Source organism: Stegodyphus dumicola, chromosome 4 (assembly GCF_044657685.1).
Source record: "Stegodyphus dumicola isolate Sdum_Otavi_A_Nest chromosome 4, ASM4465768v1".
Classification (NCBI taxonomy): domain Eukaryota; kingdom Metazoa; phylum Arthropoda; class Arachnida; order Araneae; family Eresidae; genus Stegodyphus; species Stegodyphus dumicola.
Window position 1 is genome coordinate 135108371 of NC_140771.1, and position 19465 is coordinate 135127835.

At 30.5% G+C, this 19465-nt stretch overlaps 1 protein-coding gene and 1 long non-coding RNA gene across 3 annotated transcripts in view; both read right to left on the bottom strand.

Annotated features, from left to right (window-relative positions):
• LOC118205969 (uncharacterized) overlaps nucleotides 1-19465 on the bottom strand; it is a 118936-nt gene that overhangs the window by 30707 nt on the left and 68764 nt on the right. For both annotated transcript variants that reach the window (XM_085815498.1, XM_085815499.1), the window contains 2 exons: nucleotides 14924-15040; nucleotides 14669-14840 (listed from right to left, as the gene is read on the bottom strand). In XM_085815498.1, the coding sequence (XP_085671624.1) occupies nucleotides 14669-14840; nucleotides 14924-15040 (289 nt within the window). The remainder of the gene's footprint in view (nucleotides 1-14668; nucleotides 14841-14923; nucleotides 15041-19465) is intronic.
• LOC146997701 (uncharacterized) lies at nucleotides 3307-11812 on the bottom strand. The gene is made up of 3 exons (XR_015040795.1): nucleotides 8837-11812; nucleotides 6987-7029; nucleotides 3307-3524 (listed from the first exon to the last, which is right to left on the bottom strand). It is a non-coding gene; the product is annotated as an uncharacterized LOC146997701 (long non-coding RNA).

Sequence of the window (19465 nt, forward strand, 5' to 3'; positions counted from 1 at the left end):
CTGTTGGATAGCCCTTCTACAAGCTCTGAGCTTTCATTCTCCTCCAAAAGTGATGATGTGGTTAAAGCTTTAGGTATTACATGGAATTCTCAGAAGGATGAATTCAGCTTTAAAGTCTCAATCAAAGAGAAATCATCATATACCAAAGACATTTTATCAACAATTGCCAGACTTTATTATCCTTTAGGACTGATTGGTCTGGTAATCACCAAAGCCAAGATATTTTTACAGAAATTATGGGTTCAAAAACTGAGTTGGGATGAACCACTTTTTGCAACTATTGCTCACGAATGGCAACAGATAGTTTCAAATTTAAAGGCTGTTGAAAACATCAAAATTAATCGTTGCATCCTCTCCAATCATCCAAGCAAGATTTCACTCACTGGATATGCAGATGCTTCAGAAGCCGCTTATGGTGCAGTTGTCTACTTGATTTGTGTCGATGAAGATCATGGGTCGTCATCTCATCTACTAGCCAGCAAATCTCGTGTGGCTCCATTGAAAACTTTATCTATTCCAAGATTGGAACTTTGTGCATGTTTGTTATTGGCTCATCTGATTTCGAAAGTTAGCAACTCATTGAAGATGCATTTAGATGACATCATCCTGTGCACTGATTCAACGATAGCACTGTCATGGTTGAAGACTTCCTCCTCTTTTGAAGACCTTTCCCAGGCAGCATGCATTCGTAAATTGCACGATAAAAATACGTGCAATTTACGAATGGCCTTTCGTATAAAAAACGTTCAAGTTGAACGTAAAAATATCATAAAAAGTGTCCAGTGGCAATTACTATTTATTTACGTATATTTTTACGTTATACTATACATAAATTTTACGTAAAATTTAGGTATATTTACGCGAGAGACTGCTGTTCATTAGCAACTTTTACGTATAATATATGTAAATTTCAGGGATTTACGTATATTTTTAGTAAAAATTTACGTATATTTATCGCATATACGTAAATCTCAATTTTTTGCTTCACGTATGCGTATATATTTAGTAAAAATTTACGTAAATTTCCCCGATTTTTTACTGTATATAAACGTATATATTAGGTAAAAATTAAGGTAGATATTCCCCGTATTTTACGGTACAAAAACGTATATATTTGATAGAAATTAACGTATATATTTCCCGTATTTTTCGGTACAAAAACGTATATATTTGATAGTAATTGACCTAAATCTTCCCTATGTTTTCTTTGCATATGCGAATGACTGGTAAAAATTTAATCCGATGTCTTCTCCACTTTACTGTGTATAAATGCACATTTTTTGGTAAAAAATTTGCTTAAATCTCCAGTTACCTTTACCGTAAAATGTACTTATTTTAATCTCATATTTTTTATATAAATCTATGCAAAAACTTTCTGCCTGCTATGATTAAAAGGTAAAATGTCATTTTCATATCATATTCTTACATATCTGCCTTTTAGTTATGTACAGCAATATGGAATATATATAACTGGAAAATTTAAATGCACTAGTAAATGAAAAAAAAAAAAAAAATTCTATTCAAAAATTACATAAGACTTAAAGGCTGAAAATCACTTTTAATATTTCATTTCAAAGCGACTACAAAATATGCAATAAATTTCATAAACATCAATTCTATGTTTTAAATCAATTAATGCTATCATTCATTTACATTTTTGTTTACTAAATTCATTTCATAAATTTAAATTTAGTAAACAACTGTAGCAAACAGTTGTTTACTAAATAACACTTTAAATAAATTATTTGCTTTTCCGAAGGACATTTTCTTATGGCATTTAAATGAACGATAGCATTAATTGATTTAAAACATAGAACTCAGGTTTACAAAATTTATTGCGTATTTTGTAGTCACTTTGAAATGAAATATTAAAAGTGATTTTCAGCCTTTAAGTGTTATGTAATTTTTGAATAGAAATTAATTTTTTTGCATTTAAATTTTCCAGTTATATATATTCCATATTGCTGTACATACCTAAAAGGTGGATATGTAAAAATTTGATATCAAATTAACACTTTATCTTTTAATCATAATATGCAGAACATTTTTGCATAGATTTATATAAAAAATATGAGATTAAATTAAGCACATTTTAGGAAAAATGCAGTAAATAGGTAATTGGAGATTTATGCAAATTTTTTACCAAAAATGTGCACTTATTCACAATAAAGAGGAGAAGACATCGAGCTAAATTTTTACCAAAGTCATTCGCATATGCAAAGAAAACATAGGGAAGATTTAGGTCAATTATTACCAAATATATAAGTTTTTGTACCGTAAAATACGGGGAATACCTACGTTAATTTCTATCTAAAGTACAATATAGTATCTAAAGTACAATATAGTTCTAAAGTACAATATAGTTAATTACCAAATTCAGTAAACATCATACATTTAGATTATTTGAATGAGTGTGCTAAATTTTAAAATTGTTAAATATAGACCAGGAAATTGTAGAAAACTTACCTTTTCCAATAGTTACGAAGTTGACTTATTTTTCTTGAAGATGAATGTTTAATGTCACAAATATTGCATCCATATCTTCAGGTAATACACAAATATATACATATTTATTTATTAAAATTAAGTTTATCCAAAACATGTTAAAGAAAATATTAATTTGCATGCAAGTTAATCGAGTAACTTCTGTTTTAATTAGACATAATTATGATATGTAAAAATTTTACATTTATCAGTCAATCTTGCAATGTATTGTAATCTATTATTGTCTTTCTCAGTTTAAAATCTTATAAATATATTAGATCAGTACTAAAAGTTCACCTCTACAAAAGAAATGCTTTATCGAAGCATTTTTAAAAAGTTCCCTTTTACAATGTAACTGTTAATTTCATAAATACGTTCATAAAATTATGCAAATTCAAAATTACCTAAATATGTTCTTTATTTTATCTTATATACCAGATAAAATTTTAAAAAGTTAATTTGTTTAGGAATATTGAATTTTTTAATATATATCTCATGTGACTTTTTCTATAACATCATTATAAATGTACATGTTGATGTAGACATACCAATTATTTTTTTCCATCAAATAGCTTTATAGTATTAAATGATTTAAAAGGAGGCAACTGGACAAAAGAAAGCAATTAGAAGTTGGCTAATTTTTGATTAATTTGGTGTCAAATGCTGTGCATTTTAGATTATGTTCATATGATGACAATGAGTTATTTAAACTATAAAATTATTATGAACATATCCCACATAAATTAACAAGTATCAAATTTCAAATTGTTTGAAGTATTATGAACTGTAATACTTGCAAAAGAAATACACATGAAATTAATTTAAGAATTAGGTTTATTTTACAGGTATTCGAAAACCAATTACTGTTAAACAATAAAAACTAACATTAAATCTGAAGAGCATAATTTTTTTCAATAATAAAATTCAACATAGATTTCATTCATCTTTGCCATATTTGTTCTATAGTTCGCTGTCTTTAATATCCTGTTCGATTTTTGTAAAAGTGAATTCTTTGTCACGCAATGTTTTGAGAACAGCTCCTAAACAAGAAAAAGAAAAATTTATAATAATTTCACACTTCAGATGTTTTCAGTTTTTAAATATCATTGAAGTATTAAAAGATGCATATAAAATGCACTGAGTATTTCATATTTAAAAACTTACATTTCAGTAATTAAAAATTTAAGTTCATACTATCACACAGTAAACTTCAATTATATACCTTACACAATGCCTATAATTTCAAGTAAAAAAACCTAAAGATTTGTTTAGAACTGCAAGGTTAAGAAAGTCTTTAACGGCTATGTTTGTATTTAAGTACACGAGAAAAAACTTAATTTTGTATTAATTATATTGCATTAGCCTTTCCAATTTTACTCCTACATATAGCAAAGAATATTCGCTTTCTTACAGATATCTTTTTCTTAAATAAAGAGTAAGCAGAAAACTAATCACAACACTATATACATATAACAGAATACTTCATAAACATATACATGTTATTAACATATGTATATGCATTGACAGGCTATTTTACACATTTCAATAAACCAATACACAATTAAAAGTATTATCAGTAAATTCCTCCAAAATCAGAACACAAATCTTTAATTATCATAATAATGGCATCTCAGTTTGCAATATAAAATATTTCAAGTCTACATTCATGTGCATTCTAAGCAAACAGAAAACTGAATAACAATAAAATTATAAATACCATAAAAAAGTTAAAAGCCACGTAGAATGATAGCAAGACTAAATGAAGTCTTCCTTCAAAAATCAATTTAAATTCAAAATTTTGCTTTCCTATTTAACATCTCAAAATAGGGTTACTGCTTTCACTAACTAATTTCCTGTCTTGGCAAAATAAAAATTGTCACTTCTGTTGCGGGAAATATTTGCTGCAAACTTTGTATGCAAATAATCCAGTGAAACAAATTTAATTGTGGCTTGAATATTTTCTTTATTAAATAAATGAAAAATTCCCACACAATATTAATTTATGATCCACATGAAGCTTTTTACCTCTACCATATCATGCAGCTATTTTAAAATATATACTCTCATATAAAAGCCACAGAATTTTTTTACCAATATTAATATGGTATAAATCATTAATAAATCTTCTAAAAACAGCCCAAAAATTTCTGAATTTGATACCCAAAACATAATTCTACGTAACTGTTAATGTATGCATTTGCTTGCGCATACTTAAAATGAATTATACACACAAAAACTCAACATAACATATTAAATTCTTAATTAGCAGGATGAATTAAGGCAAAATATGAAAGAAATCTACCTGAATAGTTGTAAAAGATATATTTAAAAAAAGCTAATACTGTTTACCTTACACATGGCAGACATTGAATAAACTTTATGCAGCTGGATTATTTATTAGGAATAGAAGTTAGATCAAAGTACCAGTTCTGGAAGGCTTTAACCATTTGGGTGCAAAGAAGCATCTCAATTTAAAAAAGAATAAAAGCTAATAGAATTTTATAACTTTTACGATCTAGTACAAATATTAGACACATAAACAACACTAAATGCCATTATTTACTTGCATATTTTCCTTCTTTGTGTACTTTACTCCTTAATTTTTCAGGATATGATTTGGAAACAGAGTTATGGTAAAAATGTGTACTAATAAAAAAAATATTGCTGAAACTGATAAGTCCTTTGAATTATATACTATAGTGCAAAGAGGGATGGAATATGCGACTAAATATGATAAATCAGATTACAATAACATTAAACAAATAACATGAAAAACTGAAAAATGAAATTTTATTTGAAATTATTTTTTAACTCTTGGAAAGACAGACAGTATTTCCAACTTATTAAATTCAATTACATCTTACATTTGTCAAACCAATATTGGTACTTTTCCATTTTGCCAATGCAAGCGATAAAGTCGCCTAAAATGGTACAACCGATGCCAAACAGAATATCCTCGCTGGTAACCTTTTACGTTTCATTTTCAAAACACGTCACAGCTATTTCTATCAGATTGAATGTTTCTTTCAATACTGGGATACAATAACATAGAATTTTTACCAGATAGTTCAATTTTATGTCCTAAGGCCATTCGTGGTAATTAAATCAATTAGGATGCAATCACACGCTCACCCAAAATATAGAAAAGGCAAATTCAAGGGTTAAATTCATCAATTCTAATGAGAATGCACTAGCAAAGTAAACAGTGCGGTTTTACATAATTTCTGAGTAAGCTATTCGTATGAATTGAAATAATTTCTGCATTTAAACTTGTATTCCAAATTAAGATTTAACTTGAAATTAATTTAGATAATTACTGAGAGAATTAGGGTAGTTTAACACTTGGGGTCACGTGATATGAAATGGCGAATCAGAATGTTGTACCATGAAAGCATAGTAAATTCTTAAATTAATCTCTTTTTACAAATACAAATTAATGTCTTTCTACAAATTTATTGTCTTTATTTATTATCATTTTACAAAATTTTAAATGATATTAAAATGTTTATGCCTTTAAAATTAAAATTTCTTAGAACTAACATTTGTTACCATTTTTTATGTGTATACTGTCGCCAATAAAGTCTGCTTGGCAAGATTTGCGCCGGCGAAACGGAAAAGTACCCTGATATTTTGAATTTTTTTTATAATTTTCATAAATTTACTATTTTAGGAAGGCTCGGTAGCACAGTGGCTAGTGCTTCACGCAGCAGCACCAGAGGTCTGGCGTTTGATTCCCAGGCTAGGCAAAGTTGGAACAGCCTTTCATCCCTTAAGTGGGTCGAAAAAATTAGTAACAAGTTCCATTGGGGACTTAATACCGGGGGGCTGCAACAAGCTGACTTATGCACAAACACCACAGAGCTCACCATCTAGAAAGTAGATATCAAGGCCATGGCTCTCTAAGGGCTGTTTGTGCCATCCAGTTTAGTTTTAAGTTTTACTATTTTAGTAACATAAAAACACATCTGTAACAGGTTTGGTTTAGGTTTATTTGATTACTGCAAAGCACAATAGGGTTATCTGCCTAAGGTAAGGAATGCCTTCGTGAAGGACTTTCTAAGGGAAACTGGCTTGTATACATGTTACACATGGGGAAAACCACGGAAACGACCATCCAGCCAGACCGTTCGCGGGATTCGAGCATCGAACCGAACTACCAGTTTTCAGCGACTTTACCACTGGGCCGTTGGCGGGCCTTTTATTACACAGGACCTGTGTGTGCAGGATCACCTTCGAAATTAAGAGAGTTGTATTTAAAATCGGTGCTAAACTAAAGCTGCTTTCTTGCCTAATTTTACACTATTGAAAATACCGGTAATTGTCAAAATTATTCGTATTCAATATGTGTAAGATTATTAATGAGCTGCCAAACCACAGTTAACCATCTAATATACTACATTCAACGTTATTATTTTTCTTTTTGAATGTCAGGTTTTCATTATTTCTGCCAATATATCTGTAACAGGACATAAAGATTGAGTTAATGTAGAATAGAAAATTACCTTGCAACATATCCAATACGACTTAGTGGCAGTACTTCATTCTCTAGAAAAAACATTTTAAATTATTATACTTAAACAAAAAATTCATATTTGTTACAGCAAAACATCATTAACACAATAAACCAGAGTTGAATGCAAATCTAGTTTAACTCCATTTTTGAAAACTAGTTTATTACTTTCAATTTAATTTTAAAATAATAAAAAATAAGTTACGTATTATGACTACCTAGATATCTCGCCTAAACTGGCAATCCTTGTAGGTTATACAGGTTAAACTTAACATAGTTATAGAGGGCATTGAGATAGAGAGTATTAATCCCACACTAGGGACTCTTAACATTTGGTGGGAACAGTTTGAAAAGTGAAACGGATATTTATAGTGAACCAACACAAAACAAAAACAATAGTCCTTTAGGGACGAAGCCCCTTTGAACTAATAAATAAATTAACAGCTTTTAGCTATTTTTTCTTCTTGTAAAAAATCGACATACAGAATATTTTTATAAAATAACAGTACTTTAAGCATGCATTTTCCACATATTTAACACAATAATTCATTCTAGCTCTGTTGCAACACTGGCAAAGGTACTCCTCTGTTATTAGGACGGGATTCAGAAATGTACAATGAAACCTCGAGATACGAGGAAAGTACGAGCAAAATACAAGCATTCACTCGAGTAACGAGCAATGAGCCAGGCTGTCGGTATGGGTGGAGCCATTTTCCTATCCGGCTCCACTCAGGGAATCCCTTCGTCAGATCACTCAGTGTTCTTATATATACGTGTTTGCGTACTTACAAGTTAATTGTTTGACATTTAACATGAAAATAATTATTTCTAGATGCCTCGCAAGAAGATTGTTGCCTCAGATATTGCTGCAAAGAAAAATAAGGAGCCATGGCCATCGATATCAAGAAAGAAATCATAGATAAACATAAGCATGGTGAGGGAATTGGCGAAGACTAGCGGCCTTTCAACATCGAAAATCTACACTATTCTGAAGAAGCAGGAAGAAATTAAGAAACTTGATTTAGCCAAAGGAATGCTGGAACGAATTAAACTCGTTATCTCGAGGTTCCACTGTAGATATGTAAGCATGTGTATATGCATGTATGCATATGAGTATACACATACATACATAAAGAATATACACATGCACACACGAGCACCTACATTTAAAAATGCATGCATATAGACATACATTTCTGAATCTGGTCCTGATAACAGAAGAATACCTACATGAATCATAGGATTTACATTAATCAGTTATTAGAATTCTTAAATGCAGAGGAATTACATTAATCAGTTTTATTAGAATTCTTAAATGCAGAGAATTTCATCTTCACTATCCGAAAATTCAGTTTCATTTCCAGCTGAAACTATATCAGGACAATCTCATTTATATTATTTCCCTCTAACAACTGAACATTTTGAAAACCTTTTCTATTCCATGGAAAACTAATGCTACATTAAACATATATTTTCTAAATCTGAAAATTTTAAGTTAGCTTAGAAACTGTAATCATTCTTAAAAAAGTTTGATTTATGCAGATGTTAGATCAATAAAATTACTTTCCTGTGAAAAAGTAATATGGCGTTGAACAACATGATTTTACACATCAAGATATAGAGTGAAAATTCCTGAAATGTTTTATTTCTTGGTATCTTACTTTGCAAGAATTGTATAAATAAGACTACCTCCCTTTTTAAAAAAAAATGTTTAGTAAATACTATGAAGAAAACTGGCTACATTATTTACAGTTCATAATTAATAGAAAATAAATCCTTTCTTAGCTTATCAGAATTTATTTTTATCACATTCATAAACAGTACTAATTTAAACAAACATACCATTATTATTTCAATAACTATGAAATAGAAAATCCAAATCTGTGTCTTTGATGGTCTAGTAGATTGGACGTCTCGTTTACTACAATTCAGCAGGGTGCCGACTCCCCAGACTGTAATATATATACATATATTTAATTTACAAGGGAAAAAGCAACAAAAATATAAAAAATTTCTTGGTTTTATATAAGCATTTCTGCACATTTACAATTTTCATTTTTTTAACTATCTAGTTATATCAAAATACATGATTTAGCAAAATATAATTCAAATAATTTACGGTATTTTAGATCAAATACTAACTTTTCAATAAATTTTTTCATGCAAGTCTAATAATCAACATAACTATCAAGTTTTGACTTCGAAAATTATGTTTAGAGAAACACGAAGTTGCAGTAAATAGTAATAAATTTATTCAAAACTGAAAGTAATGCATTCTTACTTTATTTTCTTTCTTTAACTATGGCAGATCTTTTAAAACAACAAAATCAAACAAACAAAGAAGAAATGCATTCATGAAAGGACTTAGGACTTACTTACTATTCATGAAAGGATATATTTCAGTAATTACAAGTACATGAAAATTCAGTATATATAAAATAAAATGAACAAAGTACCTGTGTTTCTATCGCATAAAATTTCCTGTTTTAATAGCACAATAGCTTTGAGTTAAAGATTATATATTAAAGCAAATTTATAAAACTAAATTCAAAAATAAGAAATTAAATTATTTTTAGGGAAAACACCAAGCAAATAAAAAATTTTGAATTTCATAAATAAATGAAGTTACATGCTTTATTTTTTGGCATAAAATAGATAATATTTCCAGAACAGATTTCTGAACAATTAGTCATGTTAATATTGCCTTTCTTTTTCCATTAAAAGCTATTTCCTGCTTAATTACAGTATGCTTTAAGATAAATATTAAAACGTTTGAGTAAAAATAATATAACTATAAAAAGGTGTGACACAAACAGTAAGAAACAGACTATGAACATTTTTTCAATTTATTGATTTGGTATTCTATGTCATTAACAGTACCAAATCCTGAAAATGAATCATTAGGTTCGTACACAAAAGAACAACACATGGAAAATCCCATTTCCTACACAGACGCTATTTATAAAATTTTATATAGGTAAAGAAAGTACGAGTATTAAACACTGAAAATATAAAATATTCACTTACTTTCTTCAAATAATTAGTAACATCGATGGATTCAGTCACAAATGCCAATCCACGAACAAACTGTATTCTTTGCGAATTTGCCATTCTTTTCGACCGCCATTGCTGATGCTGACTTCACAAATATCCCGCCACAACCGGAAGTAGAAGGTGTCTGCTTTGCCATTGGTCAGTGAACAAAAATTGCAATGCTTTTTTTTTTTTTTTTTTTTCTTTATAATTAAACATATTAAGAAAGCCTCTAAATTAGCATATGAAATAAACTTACTTTTGCATTATATAAATTTATATTCACAGCATCTCTGTATTAAGGTAATAATTCAATTTTTCTATGAAAAATAGAAATGTCTGTGTATGCGCATGCTCTGTGTATAATCGTAAATCCGGTTAATTTTTATAATAAGTTAGCGTACAATTAACTATGTAAATTTTGAGTTCATTTAACTGGACCCTTGTACTTATTCTGTAGATCTCCATATTAAGAATGTCTTTAAATGTTTCAGGAAAAATATAAAATATAATATAATTATTTATTTACATTATTTATTTATTTTTTCCTCATATAAAAATTATTAAAATCGCTATATCATTTTCCCCGTACATTAAACAAAATTAAAAAATGTTAGCCTCATGTGATTTTTATAACAAAGATTAAAGGAACTGAAATATATGCAAAATATCAGGATTCAGCTTGCAATTTCGTAGAGTTATTATTATTATTATTAAATAAAAATATTAGTATATCTTTGATTATAATTAATGATCCTTTGGTCTACATTAAACTATTGTTCAAGAAGTTAAACATTTTCAAGCATCTTCTGCTCTATTTATTATTCTAATCCTCGAAATGAAAAATTTGCTAGTCTTATTCCAATTTAATTGCCCACATTTGCTTAATAAAATAAGGCGAGTATTGTACCAAACTCAGTCAGTACACAAATTTAATATACAGCTTAATCCAGTTAAATGGGTAATAGGATTTTCATAAAAGAAATTAAATTGTGTAAATTAATGTAAATGTTGATATAAATAAAAATAACAAATTTGATATAAGAAAATAAATAAGTTATTTTGAAGATCTTTAAATTAAGAAAATATAATTTTTTGCAAAAATGCACGTTAAGATTTAGCTCACATGTTAAAATTTATAGAAAAATTTTAGCCTCATATATGAATGCCCCTTTTTTCATGTTCGTGGAAAAGGAAAACAAAGTTTTAATGCCCAAAATGCACTAAATATTTTGAATTAATAAACTTCATTTTCAATCTTTTTAGACTTCGTATAATATCCGTAAAAGTGACGAATGAAATATACCATAAAGGCAGTAGTTTCTTTCAGAACATTCGGATTCGTATAATATGCGTAAAAGTGACGAATAAAATATACCAATATGGCGGTAGTTTTTTTAGTACATTCAGATTCGTATAATTTTCGTAAAAATAACGTGTGGAAAATAATAAACAAAGAGTCAACAGTAACTTCAGCCTTTTTCATTCGTATAAATTTCGTAAAAGTAATGTGCAAAAAATACCATACCCTTATTTCACCAAAATTATACATATATTTTTGGAGATGTGCTGCCTGGGTTGTTGCAAATAGAGTCTCCAAAATCCAAAGACTAGTAGAGCCACGACACTGGAAGCACGTATCATCAGCAAATAATCCGGCAGATCTGATTTCTCGTGGTGCTTATCCTCATGAACTTGTGACATCTTCCTTGCGGTGAAATGGTCCTGAACAGAACGAACTTAGTGATGCTTTTTTATTTGAACTTGACAAGACTCTCATAGATTCTCCTGCTTATCAGGATGAACTTAAAAAACCTTTAGACGTTAATTTGAATTGCAATTTAAACTTGTTTCGGAATAACTTTTTTGAATTAACAAATAATTATGTTAAACTAATTAGAATTTTAAGTCTTATTTTCAGGTTTCTGTCCAATCTGAAAGGTCCAGTGAAGAAAACAGGCTCCATTAGTAGTACTGAATTTCAAGATGTGGAAATGCACTTGATAAAAATGGTTCAGGTAATGGAATTTGCAGAGGAGATTAAATCACTTCAAGATCAGAGAGTAATCAAAAGTCAAGTAAAAACTTTAAATCCATTTTTAGATGGAAAAGATATATTACGTGTGGGCGGTTGCTTAACTCATGCCACAATTAATTATGATTCTAAACTTCAAATTTTATTGCCAAAAAATCATAAGCTTACCAAGCTAATATTTATTCATTATCATTTGAAAAATTTTCATGCTGGTCCTCAAGCATTATTACATTTTGTCAGGGAAAGGTTTTGGCCCATTGGTGGCAAGGACTTAGCTAGAAAAACAGTTCATGAATGCTTAATTTGTTTTCGTCATAGACCTATCATTTCAGATCAATTAATGGCCGATTTACCTCCTGAACGTGTTAATTGAAATCTAACCTTTCATAACACAGGGATAGATTTTGCAGGCCCTTTTCTAATCAAATATAGAAATCAAAGGAAAGGTAGTTTACATAAAGTTTATATAGCAATCTTTGTTTGCTTAGTTACAAAAGCGATTCATTTAGAAATAGTATTTGACTTAAAATCTGAAGCCTTTATTGCATGTTTAAAACAATTTTTTTCGCGTAGAGGTAAAAGCTCATGTCTGTTTAGTGACAATGCAACTAATTTTGTAGGAGCTCACAAAGAGTTAAAGAAACTTGCTTCTTTAGTTACTGTTCCTGATGAAGTTTTGGGTAAGTATTTGGCATCTGAAAATATCTCTTGGAAATTTATTCCTCCTCGTGCCCCCAATTTTGGTGGAATTTGGGAGGTGGGAATCAAATCTTTTAAATTTCACCTTAAAAGAACTATTTCCGATGCAAAACTAACCTATGAAGAATTTTTAACCATAATTTATCAAATTGAAGGAATTCTAAATTCGAGACCTCGTTCTCCTTTATTGTCTGAACCTTCAGATTACGAACCCTTGACGCCAGGTCACTTTTTAATAGGCAGATCCATAAACTCAATTGTAGAACCTCAAATTTTAGACTTGTCAGAAAGCAGATTGTCAAGATGGCAAAAATTAACTAAAATGATACAGATTATATGGAAACGATGGATAACTGACTATCTTAATCACTTGCAACAACGAAAGAAATAGTATTTTTCAAAGGACAATATAAAGAAAAATACATTGGTTATTATTAAAGATGATCAGTTACCTCCATTTAAATGGTTACTAGGAAGAATTGATCAGACAATTCCTGGTAAAGATGGTAAGATACGAGTAGCAGTCATTAACACAAAGTTTGGTCCAATTAAAAGGCTAATATCAAAAATTTGTTTATTGCCTATTGAGGATAACTTCAAGGATTCATTTCTGTTAATAAAATATACATTGTTCTTTATTATACTTATATTTTGGTAATTTTGATGAAAAATGTCAATATTTTCTACTGATTGAAAAGTTGATATATATATATAACTATAGAAAAAATTTGCAAATGTTCAGACTTTATCGAATTTTCTGAATTGTTTATTTCATTCTGTAAATGATTTACTAACTTTAAGTCTTTTGTTAATGCTTAAAAAAACTGAATAGCTGAATTGTTAGCATTTGATATTGAATTGTATGCTTAAATTTAGTTTGCATATCATAGATATTGCCTCCTACGTGGCAATATAAGTTATGTACAGCGCATTGTTTCTGCGCAATTTTAGTTAGTTAAGATTCGAACTTCTAGCGTAGCATACATGTTTTGATCTCGTATGGTCGGGAATTTATCATTTTCAATTTAGATTTTTAGTTTTATTACAGTCCACAAAATAAAATTGGTTGTTGTTGTTGTAAAGTTGTCTTTAGTATACAGTCTAACCAGCGACCTCAAAACAATTTCCTACCTCAGTTTTCATTAGTGACGTGCCTTGTGTCTACCATTCTTATGCAGGATGGTGCCGCTCAACACATAATGAAGTCTGCATGCACAGGTTTTTATGGTAATATTTTACTGATGACAGGGTGATTAGCCATTTATTTCCCACTCCTTGGCCGGCACGTTTTCCTGATCTTAATACATGTCATTTTTGGCTATGGGACCATTTAAAGAATTTGGTTTGTTGGGGGTCATCAAGCAACTTTGGCTAACCTGAAGAATCATATAACACTGCATGTGCAAAAGATCACTAGTTATCAGCTGTGGTCAGATGCTGAACACCCTTCTCTTGTATGCACATTTTGCACTTTAATGAGGGGTCCCACATTGAATAATACGCTTTACATTGCTAAACAGTATGTAACAAATAAACAATGCTTGTGTTGGAATTTGCAGCTTGTTTGTATTTCAACGTAATGTGTCTCCTAGTGGAAATTTTTTTACTTTGATTTTTTTTTGGGGGGGGTACAGTCTTTCAGAGCATTCCTTGAATTATCTATCTACAAATTTTCGAATGAATCTGTATTTTAGTTACAACTGCAGAGTGCACTGAATAAGCCAAATTTAATTACAATCACCTTACATTATAAGACATGTTGTTTTGCTTCTGTGATACACTGAGGGAAATGATGTAAACACGTATGCAAATGCTCTGAGGTTCTATGATACAAACAAATAATTATAAGAAAGTATCTCCACATAGATTTAAACACAACACTTTAACTAATTAGAAAAGTTAAATACCTGTTGAAATTGTATGTGGGCGCTGTGATTTAACAATAGATGCAGCTGCCTTTTCAAACTGTAATGTATCTTGAAGATTGGGCCATGTAGCCATAGCAGAAGGGGCCTCAGGGAAAGAGGGAGAAGGACTTCCCTTTTTTACTGTATCTGTTGGTCTTGAGCCTTCACTTACCTGAAAATATGAATTGAATTAAGATGACAATAATACGAAATATCCCAGCATATGAGACAAAAAAAAGCTATGATCACTCAGACCTGATCAGTCAGCTCGAGTGGTGGAGGTGTTGGAAGTCTTGTAAAAAGCGTATCTTGAGATGTGAAACCAGAATCCTGAGATGATACACTTGAAAGTCTGAAGGTGCCACTAGGAGGCTACAATTTAAAAAAAAAAAAAAAAAAAATCATTTTAGTATTAGTTTAGTAAAACAAGAGTTTTAGAGGTAATACTTTAGCACTGCAAAGTTTATACATAAATATATGTTTTACATAAACTTATATATTTATGTATAACTAAATATAAAAGTTTATACATAATATAACCTGCTTCAAACACAAATCTAATAATTCTCTGATTATGCAGAGCCTACTCTTCTTACTTTCATCAAAATTTAGAAAGTACAGTACTAAAAACAATAAGCATGCATCATGCCAAACATGAATACATCCACTGAGCTTGATAGCTCAAAAATATAGTAATAATGGGGAGGAGGAGTCGTTTAAATGGAATTTAAAAAATTTTTCTTACTTACAATAAAAAGAAAATCTTAGACATCATTCTACGAAATAAGCCAATGATGTTTGTTATCCATAAATCTTTTACAATCCCATGGAAGAAATAGCACAACTCTCACAGACATTAACCAAAGCAAGAAAGCTTTTTTTCAATTTTTAAACATCTGGCTCATGAATGAATGCTTCCTTAATTTATGAGAATTTCTTTATTACAAATGCCCAGAAGACTGGCTATGATGCCATTAGATCTCTAGCCTTCCAATATTTTAGAATTTTAGAGTTTAAAAACACAAGTGCAAAGAGAGCACAAGTCAAGATGAGTAGCATAAGAAATTTGATGTTGTCCATCTACACAGAGGACATAAGGGAGAGTCACAAAGCCCAAGTCAATACAAGTATGCAGGCAAACAGTCATGGCCTGTAATACAGCGGAAAAGTGCCACAGCTGCACTTCTAGGAAAGTCTGGGATCAACTGTATATCCTCAAGCAGTGAGGCCCATGGCTTACCGGCAGTCACACAAAGCTCTCTGCTTTATCATGGAGTTTATGAAAATAAAATTTCACACACTGCTCTAGTATTTTGAACACTTTGTTGTTAACTAAAAGAGACCATACATTATCAATATCAAATTTTCTGAATTATTCAAATTTTTCAATTACTGCAACATAAAGGTTTTGATAAAATTCTTTTTTCCTTCTACAGTAAACCCTCATTAACATGAATTTTAAGGGATCAAAAAATCACCAAGTTTGTGTTAAAAAAAATTCCTGTTCTCTACCAACTCAAATTTTATTTTTAGAATAACGTTTTCTACACATTAATCAATTACAGTATATTATGTATGTCGTCTCAGAAAACACTACAGTACTATATTACTGACTGTACTGTCACTTGAAAAACATGCACTCACAGATAATTTTTTGGTGAAAAATTTCTGCATATTGCACAGTCATAGTCAGATACTCATGGCTTCCTTGAAACTAGCAGTCATTCCCAATGACTACTCTACTGTCCAAGACTTGTAACATTTCCTGTCGGGTAGGTGGAATGATATCGTCCTCCTAAATTTCTTCTCGTGACATTTCTTGTACATTGCACATAACTGCTTGTATATTAGATACCACTGCAGCACACATAGAAATTTCGTCATCTGCCCTAAAAAACTCCTTTAACACCAGGGTTCACAATATCTTGTTGACTAGTGGTCTAAAACTGGCAACCCCTGGCTGCATGAGGTTCCCAAAAGCAATTTTATGTGTCCTGTGAAGACCTTTCAAAGGTCTTCACAGGACACATAAAATTGTAGCAGGTTTCAAGTATGAATTTGTTCAAAATACAGTGTTACAAAGATTTCAAGATTTTAATTATTTATTAAGTCTTTATTTATTTATTTTAATTATTTATTAAGTCTGAGTTTACATTATTTTCATTACTATTACACCTTATGTGAATCCTGTGGAGCAATTGATAACGAAAGTGATGAAGCTACACCCTCTGACATTAATTTCTCCCTCACCCTCACTAACAGGAATTGGACTTGATCCAAAAAGAAGGAGAAACATTCTCTCCTTGTGCGACTCATTCTCGCGTTATGCAATGAACAGTAAACTAAGCTAGTAATCATCGCTAGATATTTTTTCTTCTAATACCTAATAAATATGTTATTTTGCGCGTGCTAATAATTATCGTGTTCCTTACATCCGCAGCATGGATTATGCTTTATTAAGGTAACAACTTTAATTCTGTTTTATTCGTCTGCTCGTCTCAATTTAGCGAAGTTGAAATAGTAAACAAATGAACCACGCATACCTTCAACAAATCTTCAAGAATAGCTACTTCCTCTAGGATTTTGAATTTTGTTTGCAGATATATGCCTGTCTTCTTCCTTTTAATCATGAATAACTCTCTAATGGATGGCAACTTAATATTAGATGTTGTGTACCAAAAGCTACCAGACTTCCATCTACAGGTCTGTTAAACAGTGCAACTAGAACTTTCAAAGACTAAAGACATGGTGATTTGGTGTTTGGTTTATTTGACTATGGCAAAGCACTCAGGAGCTATCTGTCTAAGAGAAATTGTACCTTTATGGAGGACTTTCTAAGGGAAACTATTACACATGAAGAAAAGTGCAAAAATGCCAATGCACCGAGCCCATTCACTAGGATTTAAACCCTGACCGACCTACCAATGTTCAACAATTTTACCACTCGGGCACTGGTGGCATGCTATAGACATGTTGATGCATGCTGAAAATTCATATATAACTAAGCTATATTCCAGTAAATCTATATACATATTTTACTGTTAATACAATTCATTTGAATTTTAAATGGATTGTAGAGCAATGTTACTCATGCTGGCTACTATTTAAAGAATACAGTAAATTCAGAGAAGTGTTAATTAAATGGGACAAAACATTTCTGCATGCAAAGAAAAAAAAATATAAAAAAATTTGAAAGTTTGTGTTACATTATAAAATCTAATGAAGCAATGGATTGAAAACAGTTCATGATTCGTGATAACCAAAGTTTGTGTTAACCAATAAAAATTCCTACCACATCATACACATCACTGCTGGGACCAAAATTTTGTTCATGTTAGCTGGCTGTTCACTTTAAGTGAATTCGTGTTACGAGTAGTTTACTGTGTTTAGTTTCCCCTTATTTTCATGCAGAAAACTCATTTTTATTTTGGTTCAAATAGAATTATCAATTTTAGATGCCCTAGATTTCATTTACAATTATTTCAGAGTAATTTGTCAAAATTCCTGTCATACAAAGAATTAAATCAGATATATTGTTACAAAATGTCCAACTGCGGTAAGATAACTTCCCCACAAAGCAGGTTAGGTTGTAGAAAATGACAAGGAAAGGCAGAGTTGCCAGATTTGGTGAGAAATCGTCCATTTTGCAACATGCTATAGACAGAGCAAGAACATTCTAAAATAAATTCTTACCGATTTACCCCAAAATGTTCTCGAAGGCAGGTCAAAAGGTATGTAAACCCTGCCTGTATGTGAAGTAGTAGTGTATCGTGAGAATGTATCATGAGTTTTATTGTTAAGAGTATCTTGAATTTGTTGAGCTCTGAGAGCGATCAACCGAGTCGAGAGCTGCATTTAGTATTTTGCCATGAAGCTGTCTTCACCGTTATAGACTGACAATCTGAAGGCTGTGTTGCTGATTGTTTCAGCATGTTTGTGGTAGTTTTTCTGCTGAGTGTAACGCGTCTTTGAAACTGTCTTCTGTAATACTGAGGAATAAATTGTCTTTTGATTCTTTATGAAGTGTTGTCATCAATCACTCCAAATCCACAAACCTGTAGAAAGCAACAATATATCGAAATCTATATAAGCAAAGTCTAAGATGATTCATTTCAACTTCATAGCTCAGTAATTGAGATACACTTCTATCATAACCAGAACTCAGATTTTGATGACCTAAAAATTCACTGAAAATGCACTTAAAAATTAGAAGAAAATGTCTTCCCCTCTCAAATAAAAATAACAATATAAAAAAAGACACAACTGACAAACACTGATAAATGAATTAAGATCAAACAATTACATAGACCTGTCACTTGAATTTTATTTTTTCTTCTAAATTTTCAACCTCACATAAATGTACATTACAAATACACTGAATTAAGTTCTGATGTTTTGAAAAGTAAGTTTCAATTTAAACAAAATATATACCATGAAGACTCCTAGTTTTAAAAATACACTGCTAATTTTTGCAGTACTTTCAAGGGAAAAGAATTGGTAAAAAGTTCGGTCGACAAATTCTTTTGCATTCATAGCATTCCTAATAAGATTGTTTCTTTTAAAAAATACGAATATCCAAGGTCATTTGCCAACTTACTGCTGATGGCTAATGGACTACAGTAGTTGGAGCAAAAAAAGAAAATAAAGGAGAATTTATTAAGGTAGAAAAAGGTACTGAACACAACTGTGACTGAGAAATTTTAAGAATATGTCTAAGAATAGCTTTCCCCCTCTGCATGTTGTACACCTGCCCAAAACTATGGAACTGAACATGCATGCAAAAAAATTTAAAAGTTA